At 41.5% G+C, this 23,690-nt stretch overlaps 1 protein-coding gene across 4 annotated transcripts in view; it reads left to right on the top strand.

Moving 5' to 3' along the window:
• abcc9 (ATP-binding cassette, sub-family C (CFTR/MRP), member 9) overlaps positions 1–23,690 on the top strand; it is a 555,625-nt gene that overhangs the window by 77,272 nt on the left and 454,663 nt on the right. The window contains exons 32-41 of one of the 4 annotated variants that reach the window (XR_007569360.1): positions 486–596; positions 1,278–1,398; positions 5,405–5,535; positions 5,799–5,877; positions 10,795–10,903; positions 13,571–13,674; positions 13,808–13,941; positions 15,555–15,617; positions 16,254–16,537; positions 19,065–19,193. Coding sequence is in view for 2 of the 4 variants with exons in the window: in XM_050036263.1 (XP_049892220.1) it covers positions 486–596; positions 1,278–1,398; positions 5,405–5,535; positions 5,799–5,877; positions 10,795–10,903; positions 13,571–13,674; positions 13,808–13,941; positions 15,555–15,617; positions 19,065–19,202 (990 nt within the window). In the remaining 2 variants the exon portion in view is untranslated. Of the gene's footprint in view, positions 1–485; positions 597–1,277; positions 1,399–2,709; positions 3,842–5,404; positions 5,536–5,798; positions 5,878–10,794; positions 10,904–13,570; positions 13,675–13,807; positions 13,942–15,554; positions 15,618–16,253; positions 16,538–19,064; positions 22,823–23,690 lie in introns of those variants that run through there. The other 3 variants (XR_007569361.1, XM_050036263.1, XM_050036265.1) reach the window with 3 other exon arrangements.

Here is a 23,690-nt window from a genome sequence, read left to right as displayed (position 1 = left end):
ATTATTTTTTAAATTAATTTATTAATTTTATATTCACACTGAAAACATGATGTGAATAACACTCAAGTCATTCAAGTCATTGTGTCTCAAGTCAAGTCAAGTCCCGAGTCTTTAACTTCCAAGTCCGAGTCAAGTCTCAAGTCTTTTATTTTCTGTCAAGTCAAGTCACAAGTCATCAAAACAGCGACTCGAGTCGACTCGAGTCCAAGTCACAATGACTCGAGTCCCCATCTCTGGCTTCCTGTGACATCATCCATCCACTGAGTGAGAGCATACGGGTCAGCCAGTCTGAAGGGGTGCGCTTGATTTACAAAATAAAAGACAAAACAAGAGCAAAATTGGTAGATTTGTGATTCAGCACAAAATCTCAATTATCTTGTTTTGAAAATCGAGGGAAGCCACAATCATGATTAAAAATCCAATTAATCGCCCAGCCCTGTGGCACAGTTAACATTTCTTCTTCTTCCTCTCTCCCTCTCACGCAGGACTACCTCGGAGCAGTGATCGTGCTGTCAGCAGCAGGAGCCGCCATATGGAGCCCGATGAAGTTGACCTACGTAGGCCTGGTGGGCCTCGGACTTACGTACGCCCTCACTGTGAGTTCTCTCTTTTAAAGGTTCTTTGGTGTGATGTTTTATCATGCTGTTTGGCACTGACTCTTAGATATTTTTGTACTTTTAAAGGACCAACACATGACAGATTTGGTCCCAACAGCAGCAAATGTCTTTATTGTGTCTGTTAAAGATTGTGTGGGCTTACGCACCATTAAAGCAAAACAACAACTGCAATAGAGCGTCCTTAATTGTGAGGTTTGAAGAAGCTTTTAAGATCTTTCAATTCAGCTCACACTAGTGGTTCTGTGATGCATGCTGTGTACCACAAACTGACAGACACACATTAAACCTGTGGCCACGTTATATTGTGATTTGTGGGTTTTGGCACAGCCCAACTCCAGCCGACACATTTCAGGATGGCCTACATCAAATTATTCAAAAAATAGATTACACTACATGAATCGCTGGTGGTATCGACAAAGGACGGCCGTTTGGTTTTCTTTTTCCGCTGTGAGAAGTTGTGGATGGTACCAGTGCGTACCAGAAACGCTAGGGTCTAGGTACCATGTCTGAAGGGTAACTTTTGGTTCTAAAGGTACCAAACCAAAAGTGTTTGGTGGAAACAGGGCTTTAGAGAGTTGTCTGTATAGTTGTGGGTTTACACTGTAGATATAAACATCATCTTAACAATAAAAGCATGATCCTTTGTGTGTCGCTCTGTAGGTCACCAACTATCTGAACTGGGTGGTTAGGAACCTGGCAGACCTGGAGGTCCAGATGGCGGCTGTGAAGAAGGTCAACAGCTTCCTCAGCACAGAGTCAGAGAACTACGAGGGATCTATGGGTAACTGAGTTCTTGTTATCAAGCTCACGTACACCAACATCCATTCAGCCTTACTAATCACACACACGTGTAACAAGGCTTAAATCTCAATGACCATGATCATCCAACTCCGCAGGACTTGTGAAATTATGCCTCTAACTGTGTTTTGACATTTTCATAATAACCCTGATAAGAACAGAACCACATATTTTGGACTTGTCAGATTTGATTTCTAAGCCAGCAACACGAAGCCAAAATGTTGGGAAGGAGCTCACTGCTGCATTCCTGCAAAAAAATTTTTTTAATACATGATTGCAAGACATTTTAACATCTGCAGTATAACAGATAAAGTACCATAGGTAAATAAATAAAAGGGTTACTTTGGTATTTTTCAATGATACATTTTTTGATTGGTTCTGTATTGAGTGAGAGGGCTGCAGCCAGGAGCCGTGAAACAGTCTGCTGCGTCCATTTACGTCCACGAAAGGTGTTTGTTTTTGCCACTGACAGGCTCAGGTTGTTATTCTAAGTGTCTGACAACATTATGAAAGGATCCCTACAGAGATGGAGCTTTGTGTTAAAGAGTAACATCCTTTTTGTTTGACTAGAAACAGCCACAAAATCACTATCTCCAAACCCACCAGATTCCATTTAAATAAACAGTCATTTTATCATCATAGGACACATTTCATTTAAAGTCGACAGAAACAAAATAAAACTCACAAAAATAGTCACTGTTCCAACAATCACCAACTCTGGTTTGGTTTAAATTAACTCTTAATTCAGTCACTTCAATGTGAAAACATGCTGCCGCTATACACGCTAAAATGACTGTTTATTTAAATGGAGTCTGGTGAAACCGGTGATGGCGATTTCGGGCCACTTCTTCTTAAACAAAAAGGCTCTTACTCTTTAACACAAAGGACTATCTCTGTAGGGATCCTTTCCATAATGTTGTCAGACACTTAGATATAATAACAATCTGAGCCTGTCAGTGACAAAAACAAACACTTCTATAGGGCTGTACCCAAATATTCGGATATTCGAATATTTGTTTCTATGGGTAGGTATTTGTTATGAAAATTTGGTATTCGATACTCGTTTTTTTTAATTTACTTTTTTATTTATTTATTTATTAACTTTTTTTTTGGTGCTAAATGTAGTCTTTTTGTTGTTGGTAAATGTAGGTTATCAATAAAAATCAAAACTTTTAAATTGCATTGTTAAAAATGTCTTGTTGTTGTGGATGGACCTATAACAATAACATCAGATTTTGACTGATTGAGTTGGAGAAAATTGTCTGACATCCAGTATTTTATTTCTGTGATACAGTTGTGGAGGGCTGCTATATTAGACTGATCACTGGGACTGATTGGGATGTACAACTGTGTGTCGTCTGCATAACAATGAAAATGGACGGATGACGGATATTTACGGATGATGTCACCTCGAGGGAGCATGTAAATGGAAAAGATAATAGGGCCCAGGATCGACCCCTGGGGGACACCATAGGAGACATACTGGACCAAGTACATGTTTCTACTCATAAACATGGGACAAAAGAGTGCAGGTTGAAGATGTCCCCCGGTGTGTGTGTGTGTGTGTGTAACAGTTTCATCGTTTGCTTCAGAGTCCAGAAGCTGTGTTTTGGGTTTATGGGATGTGCTGTTGCTATGGTGAAATAATACAAATGCTGCCGGGATTTTCTCATGGCAGGACAGACAACAAAACAAAGAGACTTTACATCATCTCAGTTTTTATTTAATCAGGTTAGTGCCAGTGAGTCAACTGATATCTAACCGAACCAAACCTTTTCAGATCTTGAACAAAAAAGGAAAACGTCCAGTGAATGTGCCAGAGGACCTTTAATCCAGACAGAGCAGCTATTTCGGGAAACGTAACCAAAACAATTCCTGAGTTTGAAGGATGGCTGGAAAAAACACAAAGAAAGTGAAAAGAAACCAAGAAAAAAAAGCAGATTAAAATATTATAAGAGTTAACAGTAAGGTTTCCATCTCTGTGTCTCGTATAAAGGTCCGTCGTCTTTGTGACTTTAACTTTCAACCTTGTGTTTTACAGTACATACTCCCAAATCCCAAAAACTGAGTGACAGAGACCAGAAAGATTCTTCCTCTCTGACATCATGGAAGCTCCCAGCGAACAGATAAAAGTGTAAAATTTGTGAGGACGAAACCAAAAGAAGTCGAACTATGAAACTCTTATCTCGTCCATGTAGTAATATGAATAATGTGGCATATAGAAGCTAGTGTTTCCAAATATCAGGAGAACTACTCAAGTTTGAAGACAGTTGTATATCACCTGCTGTGGCTGTGGAGGGAGCTTTTGTAAGTTTTTAAGTTTTAATTTACTCAACCTTGACTCAGTCACTTGAGTGTAAAATTTTCTAAGGACTGTGAAAGACATTGATCCATTAACGTTATATGTAGCACCACTTAGTTACCCAACCTCTACTGCCAACTTGCTGACACTGTCAGTTAATGCACCAGTCCAAAAACATTTTAAAGTCTCTAGCATTAGTGTTAAAGGAGCAGTGTGTAAGGTTTAGGGGCATTTAGTGGTGAGGATTGCAGATTGCAACCGGCTAAAACTTCTCCTGGTTAGAATTCATTCAGTGTTAATTGTTCAGGAGGTTTCAGCATGAGACGAATTATCCACAGAGACGTCGAGGTTCACCACTCTTGGAAAATAGTCCAACAGTTTTAGACGTTTGACCTCTATAACAGATATCACTACATGGGCTCAGGAACACCACTGTCAGTGAACATAGTTCGTCGCTGCATCTACAAATACAAGTTAAGACTCTACCATGCAAAGTGAAAGCCACATATCAACAACATCTCTGCCAACTTCTCTGGGCCCAACCTCACCTGAGGTGGACCGACACAAAGTGGAAGAGTGTGCTGTGGTCTGATGAGTCCATCATGGACGCTGTATCCTCCAGGCTAAAAAGGAAAAGGACCATCCAGATTGTTACCAGCTCAAAGTTTAAAGCCTGATGGTATGGGGGTGTGTTAGTGCCCATGGCATCATGGGTAACTTGTTCATCTGCGAAGGCACCGTTAATGCTGAAAGGTACATACAGGTTTTGGGGCAACATATGCTGCCATCCCGACGACGTCTTGTCAGGGACATCCCTGCTTATTCCAGCAAGACAATGAGACACATTCTGCACGTGTTACAACAGCGTGGCTTCGTAGTAAAAGAGTTCAGGTACGAGACTAACCTGTCCGCAGTCCTCACCTGTCTCCCATTGAAAACTTGTGCCGCATTATGAAGCACAAATTAGACAATGAAGACGTCGAACTGTTGAGCAACTGAAGTCGTATATCAAGCAAGAATGGGAAAAGAAATCAGTCTCAAAACTTAAGCAGTTAGTGTCCTCAGTTCCCAAACACTTACTGAGTGCTGTTAATGGAAAAGGTGATGTCACACAGTGGTAAACATGACTCAGTTTGAACATGAAATACTTTTTTCTTTGGTTTTTTGATTGTATTCAATTGAATATAGGTCCAAACAGATCGGCAAATCATTGCCTTCTGTTTTTATTCACATTTTACACAACGTCCCAGCTTTTTTGGAATCGGGGTTGTAGATATAAACGACTCATTCTAAGGTAGCAATAAGACAACAAACTTTATTTTCAGGTGCTTATATACTAGAGAAAATACAGTTATAATATTATATTTAATTTCTGCCAAGATATACCCCTGAACCTACACACTGGACCTTTAAGTTGCGCAACCCTGTGCCGACTTTTGGAGGCATTAAAGGTTTAATTATCACAGTTCTAAGTAACAACTTTAGCTGTGTGGTTGTGATGTCAGTGAGGAATCTCAGCAGTGCTTTAATAGGAAAACTCTTCCACTGTATATCTGCAGTGTTATGACTCGCTCCATACGGTCTGTACGCTCGTGTTTACACCAGCCACAACTGTAACATAGACAACTGGCGAGCTGTTAGTGGTCTGTTCTTATTCTACAGACTCTCTGTGTGTCTCTCCCTGCAGATGCCTCCCAGGTGCCTGAGAACTGGCCTCAGACCGGTGAGATAAAGATCCAGGACCTGTGTGTGCGCTACGACCCCATGCTCAAACCAGTGCTCAAACACGTCAACATGTACATCGAGCCCGGCCAGAAGGTAATTAACACGCAGCTGTGAGGACAGCGGGGCACGGTCCCAACGATCAGTGTGTGGTGGAGTGAAATACTGTGGTTAATAATACTGTTTGTCTGCTAATAAGAAGACGCTGGATTTAGTTTAAACGTGGACTTTTCCTTTGAAGTCACAGCCATGTGTCCGCACTCGGCATGTAGCTGCCACTCTGTTGTCACACAGGTGTCTGGTGTCTCACAGCAGTGTCACACTGAAGCCTATTTGACTGCCTCTCCTCTCCCTGTTAGGTGGGAATCTGTGGTCGCACCGGCAGCGGGAAGTCATCTCTGTCGTTGGCCTTCTTCAACATGGTGGATATTTTTGAAGGTGGGTCTGTGTCCTGTCACACTGTTAACAGAGAGAGAAAGACAGAGTGCTCACGTTGTTTTTCCACTTCTTTCATCTTCAGTCTCTCTCGTCTTTCTTTCTGTCTGTCACTGATTGAGTATGTTTATGTCTCATTAAAGGAAATGATTCTGAAGATAATCTCTTGTCTGTTCACTGAAGGATTTCCCTCTGAGTTGTTGCGTTAAGTAGCTCTTGAGTTCTACTTTACCCTAAAAACATCTCTGTTGGTCTCTCATTTAGTCTTTGAATTAAGCTGCTCCCTCTCAGTCATTTCCTCTGATCTACTTATAAGATGAAGAAGATGCTTCAAAATAAGTTGCTGTGAGACAGGAGGGTGCTTATACCTTCTAAAATCATAAATCATAACATGACAGTTGAAAAACTTTAATAAACCAGCTGGCGGACAGGAAGTTCTCACTACTTGTTAGTACTTACGGTAGAACACATTCTCACTCCGACTTCGTCACATGTCGATGTTTGGTTATGGACTTTCCACGTCCAGATACGACGTGCAAGATCACACACATCACAGGAAATGTAACGTTTACATACAGTTTCTTCCTCTCTCTTCAAATTAAAAGCACTACGTCGGTACAACACCACAGATTGATGTTATTTTTCCCTCAAAAACATGTGGTTGGATTTAGGTAGAAAGAACAGGGTTTGGCTTTATAATCTTATCTCCTGGGTGAAGGTCAGGGTTTGTTGGACCCATCCACCACCGATTAGATTGGTGGTCAAAGGTGAAAGGTCACCGTCGCTGTGACCTTGTCTGTCTCATTCTTGTGAGGGTGATATCTCAAGAGCACCGTGACGGAATTTTTTCAAATTTGGCAAGAATGTCCACTTTAAGTTGAGGATGAACTGATTAGATTTCAATGGTGAAAGATCAAGGTCACTGTGACCTCATCTTTCTCATTCTTGTGAACATGATGTCTCAAGACCACATAGAGGGATTTTCCTCAGCTTTGGCACAAACGTCCACTTGGACTCAAGAATGAACTTATTAGATTTTGGTGGTCAAAGGTCAAGGTTGCTGTGACTGTGCTTGTTTTTGGTCTTTTCATGAGATTTGTTGACAAATCGAAATGTGGAATAACACCAGCCTTACCTGTAAAGGATCAGGAGCCACCAAGGTTTAGAAGTCCTGCTTCACAACACCAGAGATGAAGTCATATGTAGGCGATCTGCTCTGACGTTTATCCACTGAATTAAACCATTACATACATCTGAACCGAGGACACACACCACCCTGAACCCAAACACAGCATCATAATGGGTTTGGTGAAATGAAAACACTGCTGGAGGTAAATTAGTCATCTAGTTCCCTTCAGAAGACGTTCTGCGTCATCTCTAAACATCCACAGTCCACTCTATAGAATAGTAGTGTATGTTTATGTTGGAGAAAATGTTTATTTAACCGTCCCTCTTTACATTTCAGCTCTTTTTAAACACTTGTGCTGCTCGCGCTACGTGAGAATCCAAAGGTCTTTTTGTTCTTCATGTGTGTTTCTTTGCTTTTAAATACCTGTGGAGAGGACCTGAAGTAGACTCCTCTATCAGAGGATTAAATAAAGGACATAACAAAAGACTTGGCCCATTTTGGTGCAGTCATCTTCAGGCTCCGGGTCGTCATGTCTTAAAACTGTCTGTCTTTTATTTATTGAATTCTGAAAGCGAATCGTAATCGTATCTTTCTGTTTTCACTCTGGATGACGACAACAGCTCATAGACAGATTATTCGGACAAAGGAGATTACACAGTCACTTTTTCCATACGCGTGCGCACACACACACACACACACACACACACACACACACACACACACACAGCCGGGCAGACGTTTCATTTAACAGTAAATTAAGACGTGTGTGTCAGCAGCATTTCCTTATAAAGCAGTGAAATAAAACCAGAGCAGCCTTCTGGTGATACTGTAGCTCCCTTCGCTGAACTGTACAGAACATTCTGGATTTCATTACCCCAAAAATATAACACTGTATTCAACAGAACAAAAATATTTATTCAAGACGCTGCAGTGTGAACAAGCAGAGGAAGTTCCGTTGTGAGGACTAATTTAATGGGGTCCAGTCAAGTTTTAAAAAAGGCAAATAAAGCAGCAGTGTTTGGTCAACAGCCAAAATATTCTGTTTGCAGAGTTCATCAGTAATAATTGGTCAATTATTACTTAACAAGAGTTTTTAAACCTCACAAATCCTCATACACACACACAGTCACACTTATTTTAGGCGTGACAGCAATAAAATTTAAATCTCTGGCCAAAAGAAGAAATGCCAGAGCAGTGTTATTGAAGTATTTAGTCTGGTGATGTATTACCATTTGTACTGTGTGTGAGCTTTAACAGCTACACTAAAGTTTTATGATAGTTTGAGGTGTAAATTACATCCAATAGTAACTCAAAGAGAAGGGAGCGCTGCAGATTTTCAGCTGACACTATTTTACTCCAACAGTTAAAAAAACAAACAGATACATTTTTTCATTAAAATTTTGTCATCTTTTCAAAAAACACAAAATATTTGATTAAAATTTGCTAAACAAAATGAATATCCATTAATTTTGGACAAAATTTCTCATAACGAGCCAGCTTAAAGCTACTCTTACCTTTCTTGCATTTCACACATTGGAACATCCACAACTCCCGCCTACCTCCAAAGTCCCATCCCCCTCTTCCTGCAACTCCACCTCCCTCCAAAGGCCTACTCCCCCCTCCTCCATTACGTCCTCATTACGTCTATGATAGACGTAGGCGTTGGCATGGTAACGTTAGATACACGGAAGAGGAGAGCGAGTGTAACGTCACAACCAAGACAGTCAAACGCAACCCCAGAGTTTTAGTCAGTGATGACTGATGAGTTTTAGAATAAAGTTACAGTGCTAATGTTAGATAGTAGCGTTAACGTTACTAGTAAGTGGAAACGCACAAGGAAGATAACGTTAATGTTTCAGAGGCTGCGCTACAGTAGGCTAACGTTAGCCATCAGCAACTGGATGCTGTGTTGTCATATAACGTTATAGCCTATGTTACATTAGAGGCAAACTAAAAAAAAAACGTCTAGCAGAAGCTCTGCGACCATCTCGTCCCTCCATTAGTCTTCGCCATCTCTCGAAAGCAGAGCTGATGTTGACCCGAGTTTTGGCTCTTGCAGCATTGAGTTCTCTCTTAGAGGTGTTATGCAAGCGGTTACGTCTGTCGGAGGCCTCCATGTGGGGAAGACAGACAGGACACTCGGCCATTCGGTCAGAATGCAATGATTGGTTGGAGTTTTCTTAGAACCATATGAGAATGGTATAATTCTGAGTTTTTATCTCTGGTGGAATTCACTTACATTTTAGTGTGCCATCAGCTTATTAATAGCATTTTAACCTAAACAAAGAAATGCGTAAAATTTCCAGAAAATTAAGTTGAAATTAAGTTTAAACATTTTCAACTCGTGTGGACACATTGAGAGACGATATCTAATCGTGGCTTTCCACTGACTTCTGCGTGATCTTTTTTTTATTGCCACTTACTGAACAGATTGTGACGAATCTTAAAATCTGTGACCTTCCCCGACTTTCTCAGTCGCCTGTAACAGCCTGTGGACTGACGTTTGTGTAAAGGACTAAAGATGAATTTTCTGGGAAAATCCAAAGGATGTGACGTTGTGCGTGTTCCCAAGTGTCCTGCCTCGCCTCAGCTCCACCAGTGGGCTAACAGTAGCTAACGTTAGCTAAGAAAACTCATGTCAACAAATGTCCACACATGCTGTGTTTCCATTAATGTCAAACACTGCAGCGATGGCCAGGAGACCCCACGGTCACTCCTCGCCGCGAGGACATTAACATTATGTAGCCTTAGGCCCTGTTTATACGGTTCCTTATTTTTATGAAAATGGGTATTTATCTTTGCGTTTGCACCTATCATTCACATGCAATCGACATTTTTCTCAACGAAAACTGAGATTTTCAAAAACGGCTTCCAAAGTGAAAGTTTTTTAAAATATCCGTTCCTATGGAGACGTGTAAACAGGATAGACAGAGATTTTGGAAAACGATGACGTTGCAACCCAGTTTGCGCATGCTCATTAGGCGCCTGGTAACCACAACAACAATGGCGGATATATACCGGGTTGTTTACATTTTGTTAGCACTTTTGGGACTACTTACGAGCTTACAAATGAACTTAGCACTGCTGCATCAACATCACCGCTACATCGGCGCACAAAGATGTCGCTGTGCCCAATATTAGTAAGTGCATAGCAGCTAACTATGCTAGGTAAGGTTAAAATGTAGTTTATCATTGTTTTTATCACTAGTGCCAAGAGGAAAATAAATCACTGTGCATGCGCAGAATGTTCTTCTATGGTGTTTGACATATGGCGTATCGCCACCTACTGGCCTGGCATGCTAATTGCAGCAAAAAGCTGACGTTTTTGCGTTTTCGTGTAAACAGGGATATCGTTTTCACAACTGATCGTGTAAACCCGGATTTTTTTTTATACAGGATAAATAAAAAGCCATTTTTATTTGTATCGGTATCTGTGTAAACAAGGCCTTGATTAGGGACTGCCGTCTGTTCTCCTCCCAGGGAAGTAGTGTCTTAGTGGCAGGCGGTGAGGTGGAGGGATCTTATTTGTGTTTTGATAAACAATAAATTCATTAAATTCATTAACCCCAGTGCTGAAAAAACAAAAACAAAGGAAACACTGATAAATAGAAATATCGTAGTTTTAGCTAGCTGAAATTTGCTAAAGTTAGCTGTGTTACTAACACAGAAAATTTGCTAACTAGCTTACAAAGCAATATGCTGTCTTTGGTGATGAATGTCATTAAATTCATCCAGACTCCAGGGCTGACCTGGTTGGTAAATTAACTGAGCGTGTGTTTGCTTATTTACAGGGAAGATCGTCATCGACGGGATCGACATCTGTAAACTTCCTCTGCAGACACTCAGGTCGCGACTGTCCATCATCCTCCAGGACCCTGTGTTATTCAGCGGATCAATAAGGTACACAGACACCCTCAAACAAAGCCTCACTGTATCATGTTAGTATCATTGAATCTTAATGTTTCCATCCTCACTGACTTTTTCACCGTCACTGCAAACAGCTTCCTGTGTGTATTTTTAATCTTGTGTCACCACTGAGATAAGAACTGTAAACTGTGCTGACGGGACAAGAAAACACTCCTTATCCAGTAGACGTGAAGAGGAAACTTTGAAGTCCTCAATAAATAAACAGTTTTATTGTACACTAAGCACCAATTATTTAATTTGTACGTAATGTAATTTCATAATGTAATCAGAATACAGTTCATTCAGGTAACTAATGTTAAAACAACATTAACATTAGAAGCTTTTATTGGAGACTTTTAACAGTAGAAAGTGATGCTATTCTCCGTTACAGTCATTGCCCCGGCTGCATGGTGGTTCAGAGGCACTGAGATACAGAAGACCTGAAAACGCTGAAAAATCAGAGCAGTCTGGGCTTTTTTGGGAGGAGAGCTTAAAGAGACAGGCAGTAAAACAAAGTGTTTCAGGCAGAGGGTGAATACAGGTGTTCGAGGAAAAGAAAGTGTTGTCTGAACGTTAAAGCCTGTAAATATGTTCTAGTAGAAACACAAAATTCAAGTATGAACTCTGCTCTTTTACAAAACCCATCTTTGGAAAACAAAGTGCTGAAATGTCACATTATGACCCAGATTTAAAACCTCTGTGATGGCCTGTCATATCAAGCGAAACCCAAACTGCAGCAACAAGTGAAAAAATGGACCGACATGAAAATGTGTTGTCCTGAAAGAGATTAGTCACATGACGACACACAGTCCCAGCTGTGGGGTTAATGGTTGAAAACCCAGTGGGAACTTTGGTTTGGACCTAATCTGACTTTTGTCACAGACGTCACGGACCAAGGAGGTCGTTCTCTCTCTCTGTCTTCTTCGCTGTCACACGCGCTCACAACGATCTGTGTGTTTGTATAACCAGATGATACAGAAGACTCTGTGTTTGTTATAAAAGACAAAGAGCATGTGCTATTTGTTTGGACAGATATGCCGCTCTAGATAATCGTGTGTGTGAGACAGAGACGGAGAGAGTGTGGCTCTTGTTTATGTGAACGTAAGCCTGGGGTGAATGGTCGACAGTAACAGTTTCACACTGTTATCTTAGATGTTGCTGTTATGTTCCGACTCTGTCACACAGAATTAAGTGAAGCTAATGTTCAGAGTAAACAAGGCACTTATTAAGTGTTAGATTAACAACTATGTCTTTAATCGCCTGGAAGAGACACACAGACACATCAGAAGAAATCTATTTTATCCTTTTGTCATTCTTTATTCTAATATTTCATCTAGTTTTGCTTCATTTTCTTAATTTTCACCCAGTTCAGAAGGTCAGGTGGGTAAATTACATCATTTAGTTTACTCACTTTAAGTTCCCTCTGGAGGCTCCACATGTCTCCATACAGGATCTCACCAAGCTCTGTGCTGTATCAGCAGCTCCTCCAGGATTTCGTGAGCTGCTTTCGGGATTGTTGTGGCCTGAAATGACTGATTTCATGAAAGCTTTTCAAAAAAATTGCGATGCGTGTTTTTAGGGTTTTGTGTCTTTGTTGGTTTGCTAAAATAGTTGGATTGATGGTGGGGAGCAGCAACACCTAATCGCTAATGATCAGGTGTTGCTGCCGTTGGGCACTCTCCTGCTCTCTCAACACCTAACACACATCTTGCTGCATAGGAAGAAGCCTCGCAGCTGTGATTAACATCCGACACCAAGCCCTGATCTCACATCGACACAGAAACAGCTCGACTCTGTCATTAACTTGTTAATAACCGTCGGTTAACATTAGCCGTGTGATGCTAGCAGTTAGCCCTGTCACTGTGTGTGTGACTTCAGGCGCAGAGCGAGTGACTCAATATGCTGTAAATATACAATATACAATGAAATGAGATTTTACCCGTTTAAATGGTCAAATTTGCAGTAAAATTGTGATGATTGGACAACATTGCAAGATCACACAGAATTCACAGAGATCGGCAGAATTTGCTTACATTTTTGTGATCGTAACATTAGCCCCTTTTACACTGCCAGATTTTCGGCGAATGTTGGGCCGTTTTGCCGGCAAGCTGCGAGCATTTGGACACACAGAGCCGGATTGCCGAGTTGATCCAAGGTGCCCAATTTGTCTGCCTCGTAGGGTAGACATATAGGCAAATTGGATCTTTAAGACAGACTTTCTACTCTGTTGTGATCAGATTTGTGCTTCCTGACATCACCAAAATTCTGCATGGGCTGCTGTGAAAACGACCTAGGCTGCAGTAACCACACAGCTCCTCTGGTGATTCGGCTTTCCAGCACTGAAGGATTAGAAATGGAGGTCCATCATTTTTGGCCTCCTTCAAGTCCGGTAGAAACAATCTTTATGTGCGGTTCATCCAGTTATTGCAGGTTTTTTCAGCTTTAGCATGTTCACAGGTTGTTGCTTTAAAATAGTGACGAATAAATTAAAGGTAGATGAAACCTCTGTTAGTCCGCCTCTGTCAGTGCACACCAACTCAATGACTCCAACCCCAATCCTATTTTAGACATTGTCAACTGTATTTCTGCACAGAACAGGCACAAGCACCTGCTCAGCACCTTTTGTTATAACAAAGCGTTAATGACGTTCTCTCGTTGCAGGTTCAATCTGGATCCAGACAAGATGTGCACTGATGATCGACTCTGGGAGGCGCTAGAGATCGCCCAGTTGAAGAACATGGTGAAAGCTCTGCCTGGAGGACTCGGTACTCAAATACATCTCAAGATTAAATGAGTTTTATTGCACCAGAAGTTCTGCAGGATACATTAAATATGATGAAGAATCAAACAGTGATTTAATATGTCTGTTTAATTGAACGTTTGTCTGTTTGTGTCCAGACGCCGTCGTCACAGAAGGCGGAGAGAACTTCAGCGTCGGTCAGAGGCAGCTCTTCTGTTTGGCCCGAGCTTTTGTCAGAAACAGCAGCATCCTCATCATGGACGAAGCCACAGCATCTATAGACATGGCCACGGTGTGTGTGTGTGTGTGTGTGTGTGTGTGTACCCTGGGGTAGGCAGGAATCTAGAAAAGACAGAAAAGACATGACGTCCGAATTTGAAAACACCTCCTCCCCTCTCTGTCCTAAGCCCTTCCCACCAGACGACCACAGGCATTCACACACCCTCATATAGCAACCCCAAATTTATACATACATTAATTTACTTAATCTTATTTCGTTGTCCCTCAACGTTTCTGTCTGCCGCTGCGGACTGCTTCCCAGAGAGGTTAACGACAGGAGCTCTGAAGTCAGACCCTCGCTTGGCGGCTGGTAGCACAAACCCTCCACTGCCAAGTCTAACCTGTGTAACAGCAGCAACAGAAAGTTTACTGATCTGGTGGGAAGTTGTGTCTGTCCAGTCTACCAGAGCTGGGCTTTGTGCTGGCTGGATTCAGGTCTATTTACAGAGCTGCTGCCTGCTCTCCTCCTGGCGAGTTGTTCTGAAGCGTTGGGGATTGAGGCGGGGGACACACTGTGATTCGAGGCTCTAGCTAACTTTAGCTACACAGATGTGAACAGGAAGTCGCAGCTGTGAGCCTTTGGTTCCTGTTAGCAGAAGGCTAAACTATTAGCAACATTTTCTCTCCATCTCTGAAACACATCACTGATATAAACACGTTTTTGTTTTTGTTGAACTCTTTCTGATGAGTCCAGCTTCCTGTTTTGGGTTGCTCTGCAGTGTTGCTAATGCTGGAATAGCAACTTTCTCTGCAGGACTCTCTGCCATTGAATCAGACTTTTACCATCTGCCTCTGTAGAACAGCCAATAGAAGCACCCTCTCTCTGAAACGACCTGTGATTGGTCGGAGTCTCGCCTCGCGGGCTAGATTTTCCAAAGCCTGAAAACAGACCAAGAGGTGGAGCAGAAGTTTAGATTTTTCCCAGACCACTTCAGTTACAGTGTGCTCTAAGTTTATTCTGGGATTTTTGTTCAATGATGCCAAAATTAAACTGCCTATCCCAGCTTTAAGTGAAGGATCTGAATACTTCATCCACCACTGGATATAGCTATATCTCCGAACTGTTAGTACATTTCAGATGTACTTTGAGGTCCTCGGGCAGAGGTCTTCTGTCTGTTCTAGAGGTCTGACTGAAAACTAAAGGGGACAGAGCGTTTGCTCTCAGGGCCCGAGTCTGCCCGAGGAAATCAGGTTGGCCGAGTCAATGATCTCCTTTAAGTCCCCCCTTAAAACACACTTTTTCTGAAAGCCTTTCCTGATTTTACTTGAGCTTTGAGTTCATTTAAACTGTCTTTATTTCCTCAGTTTTCATACACCAGTTCTTTTAGAAGTTGTCATTTTCATGTCTTGTCTGTTTTAATTACCGAGATATAAAGCACTTTGTAACTCTGTTTTGTAAAGTGCTTTTTAATAAAGATCATTATCTATACAATTAAATTAAGTTCAAATCTCAACTAGAAAATTAATATTTTTAAAGCACATCACTCATCTGAAAACACACTTAGCACCAGAACTACACATGTAAAGTGCTCTGAACAGATGGTGTTTACGTTTAAACCATAAGACTCTTTATTTATGTGACAAACATAAGCAAAAATAACTGATATCTCTTTTTCTTCCTCACAGGAGAACATCTTACAGAAAGTGGTGATGACAGCGTTTGCAGACAGAACAGTCGTCACAATCGCAGTGAGTCCTTCAGTCTGTGCTCCTGTTGAGTTTGTCGTTGAAAGTGAAACCACGAAGGTTTATTTGACTCAGACTACAAACAGACTCCAGTCCTGCAGTTCGCTGAGCTTCACAGTGTGTTCAGCGCTGATAGATGCAGATATGTGGCTCCTTTTCTTTGAGCTTCATGTGCATCTATCGCTGTATGTTTTCCTGAATGGATGCTTCATACATCCTTTCCTGCACCTTTTTTCCTTCTCGCACTAACTGTATTTCCAGACAGTTTCTAATAATGTTAATATTCCAAATGCATTTAGTGTCTTAGATGTGAAGTCAGTCCTCTCTGTCACTTATCTGCTTTCCTTTTCTGACTGTTGTCTCCCTCTGTGATTCTGTCGTGTCCTCCGGATCCTTTCTGTCTCACCCACTGTACCTCCTCCTGTCCTTTCCATTTAAATATGTCCCTTTCTTCTCTTTTGTCTTTCTATACTTTCTATCATCACATCCTTAATTTCCTCCCTTTACATTTGCCTTTTCCTTCTCTGTTCTTCTACACTTTTCTTTCCCTCCTTCACTTCCTCCCATTTCCTGTCCTTCATGTGATCTTTTCCATCCTTTCCCTCTGTCCTCCTCTCTGTCCCTTCGTCCCGCCACCAGCACCGCGTGTCCTCTATCTTGGATGCCGAGCAGGTGTTGGTCTTCTCCTCGGGGATCTTGGTGGAATGTGACTCGGGTCCCAACCTGCTAGCACAGGAGGACAGCCTCTTCAGTGTGCTAGTGAGGACTCACAAGTAGACCCAGATCAGCACAGGCTCTGCCTGACTCTCTCCTGTCGCCTCCGTCCTCCTTCTCCACCTGTTACTGTTTGTTTTTCTACTTTTCCTGGCTGAGTCAGAGCTGGAGTCTGGGTCTGCTGAAGCCTTACTGCCACTGACAGCCTGGTTGGTATCAAATTAAAACCACTGCATGCTCTTTTGTAGATATTTAACGTACATGCAGGGCAGTTTGGCCGCAACCTGCAGTGTTGGGACATTGCTTAAGGTGTTATTAGGATTTAAAATGCCACCAGTATTCAGTTAGAGCATGTAAGATTAGCCCTGCGTCCACGAAAGATGTTATTTTATTGTTAGCTGTTTATTGTTAGCTTCATCTGGAGTAATCCCAGTTAGTATAATGGGAGATTTAGACCTTTGAACCTCCTCCCAGTGGACTTAAATATACAGCACTGTGCATACATACATAGGTATGCCACTTCATATAATCCCTGATCCTAGCTTTCACCTGGTAGGTAAGGCTAACATTAGCTAACCATTGATGACCGGTGGGTGGGCAGTGGGCACTGTGTTTACCCATATTAAGGCCACTAGCCTGTCATCTTTTAGCAAAGCCAACAAAAATGAAATAAAAGGCATAAAAGGCAAAATATTTACATCACAAAACATTACAATTTCTCCAGACACAGTGCCAGACTAAAACTAAAGCGCCTCTTGCGGTTAATGTGATTTTGCGTCTTTTTTTCTTAGAAGTTAACGGGTTAGTTACCAGTTAATTTCAACATTCGATGTCTCAAGCCCAGTTCAGACGAAAGATTAGCGAGGAGACAAAACCGTTTGAAAATGTTGCAGAGAAAATTAGCAGCGGTGTGAACTGGCTGGTCTGAGCTCAACTCAAGCCGGCTGATGGTGTCACCTCAGCCGGTCAAATCTTCAACAGCTGGTTTTAAGACATAAAGCGCAAATTATTTTCAGCCACAAAATAAACCTGAAAAGCTGCAAGTCAGAACAGAAGTACAGAGAGTTGTTGACTGGAGATGATACACCGTCTCATCTAGTTGACTTGGTGTAAACGGGCAGGTTTTTAGAATGTTACAGAACGCTGCATTGCAAGTAGTTTCCTGTTTCAGCTCATCTCGTGGTGAATCTTTGATCTGAACTGGGCTTCAGCTGAAGTTATACTGCAACCTTAATGTATCAGAATCCTTCACGAGACAGGTTTTTCTTTCTTGTGAAGGGTACCATGTGTTGAGTTGCTGATCTTCGTCAAACTTAGCCTCAAATCATGAGTCTCATAGAGCATAAAGGGCAACATCATCTGCAAAGAAACAGAGATCCCAATACCACTGATTAGGACAATATCTGGACCAAAAGTGCCACTATGTCAGTTTTTATTTTATTGCAGCATATTTACCACCTTTATGATGTCAGGTTAGATGACGCTGTCTAGAAAGTCATTAAATATAATCATTTGTTGCTGTTGTTTTTATTTTGGAACTGTAAAGTGAATCCTGAAGAGCACCAACATATCAGTCCATGTTGCTTTTAAGAGTTTAAAGGCACTATGTGTAACAATTTCAGTTGTTCTTTGAGACAAACAAATTTTGCAGTTAAAAGTGTGTCCTAGCACATGTGTATTTACCTCCATCAGCGTATCAGTATGTCCGTAAGCTCCGAAATTCTCATTTACATATACATTGCGACCGGTGTCTCATCATGTACGTGCGCCGTCTTGAAAATACAGGTACATACAGGGACATACTTGAGAAATACGGACTTGACTTTCGCGTTTTCACTTGTCGGTTTCCAGTTTCCGTCTGCAGGTAGAGTGACGAAAAGCAGCAGCAAGCAGTCACAAGAAAACCTCTGGCTTCATAAGATGGAGGATCATACTTATTCAGCTTCTTCACTTGAAAAGGGGACATCTGCAGCTCAACCTCACACACCTCATCCCTCTCCCCGCATCACTGCGCTGCTGTTAGCTGTTAGCCGATGTTAGCGCTAATAGCGGCTAACAGCGGCTAACAGCAGCTCTGGGAAAGGCTGCCCTGATATTGACCTTTGTTTTTTTAATTCGCCGGTCATGTTGCCTTTTTGATTCTCTTTGCACTTCTTTGGCGACGAGGATTCCGTCTCCCGTGATGCTGCATATGCATGCTCAAAGAGTGGGACTTTGTTATGCTGCAGTAGTGCCAGGGTGGTAGTGGCGCCGCTAACAGTGGCTAATAGCTGTCAGCGGCGCAGTGATGCGAGGAGAGGGATGAGGAGTGTGAGGTTGAGCCACTTGTCAGTTGTCAAAAGAGAAGACGTGATTTACACCCGCCCCAACAGTCCTACGTTAAAAACACAGCCAGCATGGTGAGGAGGGGGTTTGTCAACTTGCATCCATGAAGGCCAGCATGGTGAGGAGGGGGTTTGTCAACTTGCATCCATGAAGTATCAGATGACATGGTTTCATCAATGTTATCATAGCTTTTTGGCACACAGCGGCTACCGTTGCAATACGCGTTTGAAACAGTGAGGCGCTAGAGTGTGCTATCAGTTTGAATGCAATATATGATTTCAGCGTTAGATGGGAGAAGTTCCTACACACTGTGGCTTTAAGGCTCAATCGTGTGACCAAAAATGTAATTGTTTTTATAACATCACCACTTTTCCAGACTCTAATTGCCTAATTGTGTTTTTGTGTTTCCAGCACCGTGTCCACACCATCCTAACAGCCGATCTGGTCATTGTGATGAAGCGAGGGAACATTTTGGAGTACGACAAACCTGAGACTCTTTTGGAGCAGGAGGACGGGATGTTTGCTTCGTTCGTCCGGGCTGACATGTAGACACACACGAGTCGGTCAGCAAGGCCCTAAAAACTCACAAACTGATGAGTTGGATCAATCTACTTATTTTAGTTTTCTTAATGAGGCGGACAGACCTCTGTGACACTACAACACTCCAGGGAAGCCAATAATGTGAGTCTTTAACAAGAAGCTTCTCAGATCCAGAAACATCATCTATCAGCAGTTTACCAGTCGATAAATTGTACTTGAATCGTCAGTCGCCAAATAAATACATAATGCCTTTTTTAAACATAGAAATGACATGAAGGAACACCGTACGTCATCATATATCAAGTCCATCAGTCAGTTTATCCAGTTTTCATATTGTAAATCAGCAGATACACATATCCAAAGAGTTTTTACTACGTTAAAAAATTAAGATATTTTTGGATTATTGATATTTAAGCAGCCAGTATTAAGAAATTAAAAAAAAGGTTTTTGTGTCCTAGATGTAAAATATGATGCTAATGGCTACATCTTGATTTTGTCAGAGATAACTTGAGCTAAATATAGCTGCAAGATAACAGACTAATATCGTTCTTGTGGTGTAGGACTGAGAATACTGAAAGAATATAGCCAAAATTATTCAAAGATTAATGTCAGCAAATCCTACGAAAAGATCAAAACCACCAAATGCTACATGGACACTCAGCCTTAGTCTGTCTCTGAATACTTCTTGACTTCCTGTCTGTAGCTTTCAGCCCTGAGCCCATTGGTTCCTCCTGAAGACTTTTTTGTAAATGCTTACAAATATACAGTTACATTTTAAAAAACAAAGCCTCGGTAATTTTCTTAAAGAGCTTGTCACAGTTTTTATCAAACAAGCAGGAGAAAACCGGGCATTTGTCAGACCCCAGTACACACAATACTTGTCAGTAGATACATTCACTAGTGGTTATGTTTCTTTTCATGGATTTGTTGACAATAAGAAAAATATAGAACATCTCCAGACTGATGATTTGAAGGGGACTGATATATTTTTCATTCTGGACCCTATTTTCCTATGTTCTTGTTCCTAAGTGACGAATGGGAACAACGGGTTTTGAGACTGGTCCAGTGCTGAGTCAGAGCTGCAACGTGATCACTCGGAGCATAAGATATGCACCGTTAATGTACGTCCACTGTACGTGTTTTTGTCACTGACAGGCTCAGATTGTTACTCTGAGTTTCTGACACCATTATGGAAAGGATCCCTAGAAGATCCTTTTTGTTTAACCAGAAACAGGCCCGAAATCCATTCGTCTGTTTTCAACTCTTCAGTTGAAAATAGACGAATGGATTTTGTGTAGCACGCTTAGCAAAGTGTTACTCTCCCCAGCAACACTTTCCAGCTCCTCCTGGGGGACCCAAAGCATTCCCAGGCCAGATATGAGACATGTTATCCCTCCAAAGGTCCAAAGGTCCCTCCGCGACCTCATTCTTTCGGTCACTACCTAGAGCTCATGACCATAGGTGAGGGTTGGGACATAGATGGACCAGTAAATGGAACGCTTTGCCTTTTGGCTCAGCTCCCTCTTCACCACGATAGTCCAGCGCAGTGCCCGCATCACTGCAGACGCCACACCAAACTGCTGTTTTATCTCACGCTCCATTCTACCCTCACTGTGAACAAGACCCCGAGATACGTGAACTCCTTCCTTTGGGACAGTAACTCACTTTCAACCCGGAGGGGGCAATCCACAGTTTTCCGGAAGGGGCGGAGACCTCATCGCCAAAGTCACCAAACTCCATTTTATCATTATTAAAACACACTTCATTACAAGTCGACGGAAACAAAATAAAACTCGCCAAAAACATCTTGGTCCGTCTTTTTACTGTTCCAACAATCACCAGCTTTGGTTTGGTTGTAATAAACCTTAAATTTACTCAGTTAAATGTGAAACTATGCTGCCTCTATACACACTAAAATTACTGTTTATTTAAATAGAGTCTGGTGGTTTGGGTGATAGTGGTTTCAAAGCTGTTTCTGGTTAAACAAAAAGGATCTTACTCTTTAACAAAAAGCTCTGTCTCTGTCGGGATCCTTTCCATGATGTTGTCAGACACTTATATTAACAATCTGACCCTGTCAGTGACAAAAACAAACACTTTAAGTGGATGTACACTAACGATGCGAATTTGTTCTCATTAGTCACTCACACAAAAACACGGAAAAAATAGGGTCCAGGTTTAAAAATACCAAAGTCCCCTTTAAGTTCTGTCCCTGTCCAGGACCTCCGTCCATCAGCATATCATCTGAAAATCAATCACAGGTCAGTGATGTGATCGAGTTTGAACTCTCATTGACCAGATGAGTTAAATAAGAAGTGTATTTAAATGCAGTTTAGTTTTAATTTCAGGTGTTTGATAATGATATGTGAAGACTTTGGACACTCACTGTGTCCGTTGATCTCTGGATTTATACTGCGGAGTTGTTTATTAGATAGTTTTAGACTGAGCTGAACTTTTAGCTTCTGTAAGGATCATTTTAAATTTATAGAGTTTAAAAAGTCTTTAATTATCTTGTTAATATTTGTTGCGTTTATATACACGTCACGTATTAGTTTTTATTACTCGTCAGCACTCATATTATGCAATAATAAGGAAAAATCCTTTTTAAAAAGACTGAATGATGTTTCTGTGCTTTGCATACATGAATGCATTGTGCAGTCTGTCACTGTAAAGAATTTAATAATGATATGTAATATTTTAGACCCTGGTGTAGTATGTGCTGCATTTTTATGTTAAGTTTCTGCCACAGAGGTAAGACTGATAGAAGAGGCAGTTTTTATAAACTCTCACCTGAGGCTGCATTTATATCAGACGTTAGAGAACAGGGTGACGTCTCAAAGCTTTTGGACTGTAAAGTGGATTTCTGTCTCCTGAACAAGTGCGACAAAGAAGGAAATCATCACTGAAGGATCGAAGGCATTTTGATGTCTGTTTTAAAAACTTTTTTGCAACTTGTGATCCCGAAAAAGAGACACTGGACTTTCAGATGTCCTCAATCTACTTGGAATTTCCACCAGGAAGTCGACCTGTGTGTCTTTTCACAGTTTTGGTAAAGACATGCATGGGACAAGATCAGCAGACATCTTTCTACAACTAACTTTGGTGTAAAGAAGGCGGAAATATACCAGAAACAAATCCAGAATTTGCTCATTCAAACAAACAAATAGCTGATTTAGACTTCACAGCTCTGTAGAACGCTCGCTTTATTCTTTTTACTGTATTATATTTAGTAAAAGTACAACTCAGAACTGGCATCTCATCGGGTACAAAGCTTTCAAACTGGCCGACAAAAGGCTTGATTTGAAATGATTGATTAATTCCTTGTAATTCAGGTAAAGATTTCTGCATTTATAAACCCTTTTAGGGCCGACGACACAATAATATAATTTATTAGCTGAAGGCAGTACATGCCTCTCCCCCACAGGGCTGTAGGCTACACAGGAGTCTTAAAATGTGTTTGTCTTGTTGTGTTATTGGGAGCCAGAATAGAAGGAGTCATGGCTCAAAACCAGCCGCCACTGCCCGTCAACAAAAACAAAGACAACTATGGTTAAATGTGATAAGACCAAAGGACTGGACGGAGGCCATCATCAAAAATGCTCACATGTGCAGCGCACACTTCATATCAGGTTAGGGAAAAAGTATTTCCTGTTGTAGGGATGAATAAGGTTATGTGTATTAAGGGTTATCATGTCCACCTCATCAGAAACTGGGGAGGGATTAAGAGGAATATTGGATTTCTCTGGAACGCTAACTTTTTAGCACATTAGCTAACGTTAGCTTCCATAGCAAAACAAACAAGTGTGGTCCTCCTTTGTAAGATTGGCTTCCTGTGACATCATCCATCCACTGAGTGAGAGCATACGGGTCGGCCAGTCTGGTCCCGTTGGTCAGTGTTGACTTATTCAACTAACACTGGCGGTCCCAGAGAGTGAGTGACCTGACATGGTGCGTTGGTAAATTCAGTCTGACGCTCACCTGACATGGTGCGTTGGTAAATTCAGTCTGACGCTCTACACTAACTAACAGAACTTGCTAGTTAGCGCTAGCTAATGTCTGTGGAGAATTGTTTTGCCTCCAGCTAAGCCCCGCCCACCAAAAACATACTGTTTACTAACGGTAAAATTGTTTATCCTACCTTTTAGCAACTGCAACAACACACCGTGTTCATTTAACCAAACTTCTGATTTCATTTTTATGATTTAGAATTTATCACATTTGATATTGTTAAATTGAACCAGGGAAGAAAAATCTATTACAAATTAGCTAGAAACAATTTTATAAAGAAACCTGAGCAAGCACGAGTTCAGAGCAATAAAAAATTTGCCAAGCTGGATATCATATTTCTGGTATACTTCCACCTCGTCTCTATCAGTTGTGTTTCTGTGCCTACACTAGTACAAACACTGTAGGGTGTCTCGGCTCAGGCTGGAGCCGGTGAACCCGCTGTCTGTCTGCGGTCATGCTTTGCTGAACTTATTATCCTCGGAGACAATA

Source organism: Epinephelus moara, chromosome 23 (assembly GCF_006386435.1).
Source record: "Epinephelus moara isolate mb chromosome 23, YSFRI_EMoa_1.0, whole genome shotgun sequence".
Classification (NCBI taxonomy): Eukaryota; Metazoa; Chordata; class Actinopteri; order Perciformes; family Serranidae; genus Epinephelus; species Epinephelus moara.
Note: the sequence above shows the minus strand (reverse complement) of the source record. Positions and strands in the feature narration are given on the sequence as shown.